General features: G+C 70.9%; 1 protein-coding gene across 1 annotated transcript in view; it reads right to left on the bottom strand.

The window, feature by feature from the left end:
* Nucleotides 1–246: 246 nt before the first annotated feature.
* The window catches only part of LOC104491085 (fucolectin-4-like), a gene marked incomplete at both ends in the record, with an annotated part of 694 nt that continues 490 nt past the window's right edge, over nt 247–450 (bottom strand). The window contains one exon of the mRNA XM_010133447.1: nt 247–450. Coding sequence (XP_010131749.1) covers nt 247–450 — 204 coding nt within the window.

The raw sequence follows: 450 nt of genomic DNA, 5'->3' as shown, positions 1-450 counted from the left end.
CCGGCCCGCCTCCCATCTGCGGCAGTGAGGGCGCGGCCAGCGCGGTTGGCAGTGGAGGACTGTGCCGCCGGGCGCCGCAGGGCCAGGTTTTGGGCTGGGTGACACCAGAGGTGACCTGTAGCTGGGCACCACCCCCTGTGCGCCGGGGACCGTCCTCCCCCCATCCCTCCCAGCACCACCACACCATGGCCTGGCCCACTGATGTGCCACCAGCTTGGAGACAAGTGTGACATCCCCGTCCCCCACCCCAGGAAGCGAATCACCTTGGAGGGGCTCAGGGTGGTCAGCGCTCGCCGGGGGCTATCCGGCAGGTGCCGCGGGGGGTTCTCTTGGTTCTTACCGCCGGGCGGGGGGAGGCAGCTCTGCGCCGTCACCTCCACCTCGCAGAGGACGAGGGAGTCCTCCCGGCCGGGGATGATGATGGAGACGTAGGGGACCGGCAGGCCCGCG

Source organism: Buceros rhinoceros, unplaced genomic scaffold, assembly GCF_000710305.1.
Source record: "Buceros rhinoceros silvestris isolate BGI_N320 unplaced genomic scaffold, ASM71030v1 scaffold27533, whole genome shotgun sequence".
NCBI lineage: Eukaryota > Metazoa > Chordata > Aves > Bucerotiformes > Bucerotidae > Buceros > Buceros rhinoceros.
Note: the sequence above shows the minus strand (reverse complement) of the source record. Positions and strands in the feature narration are given on the sequence as shown.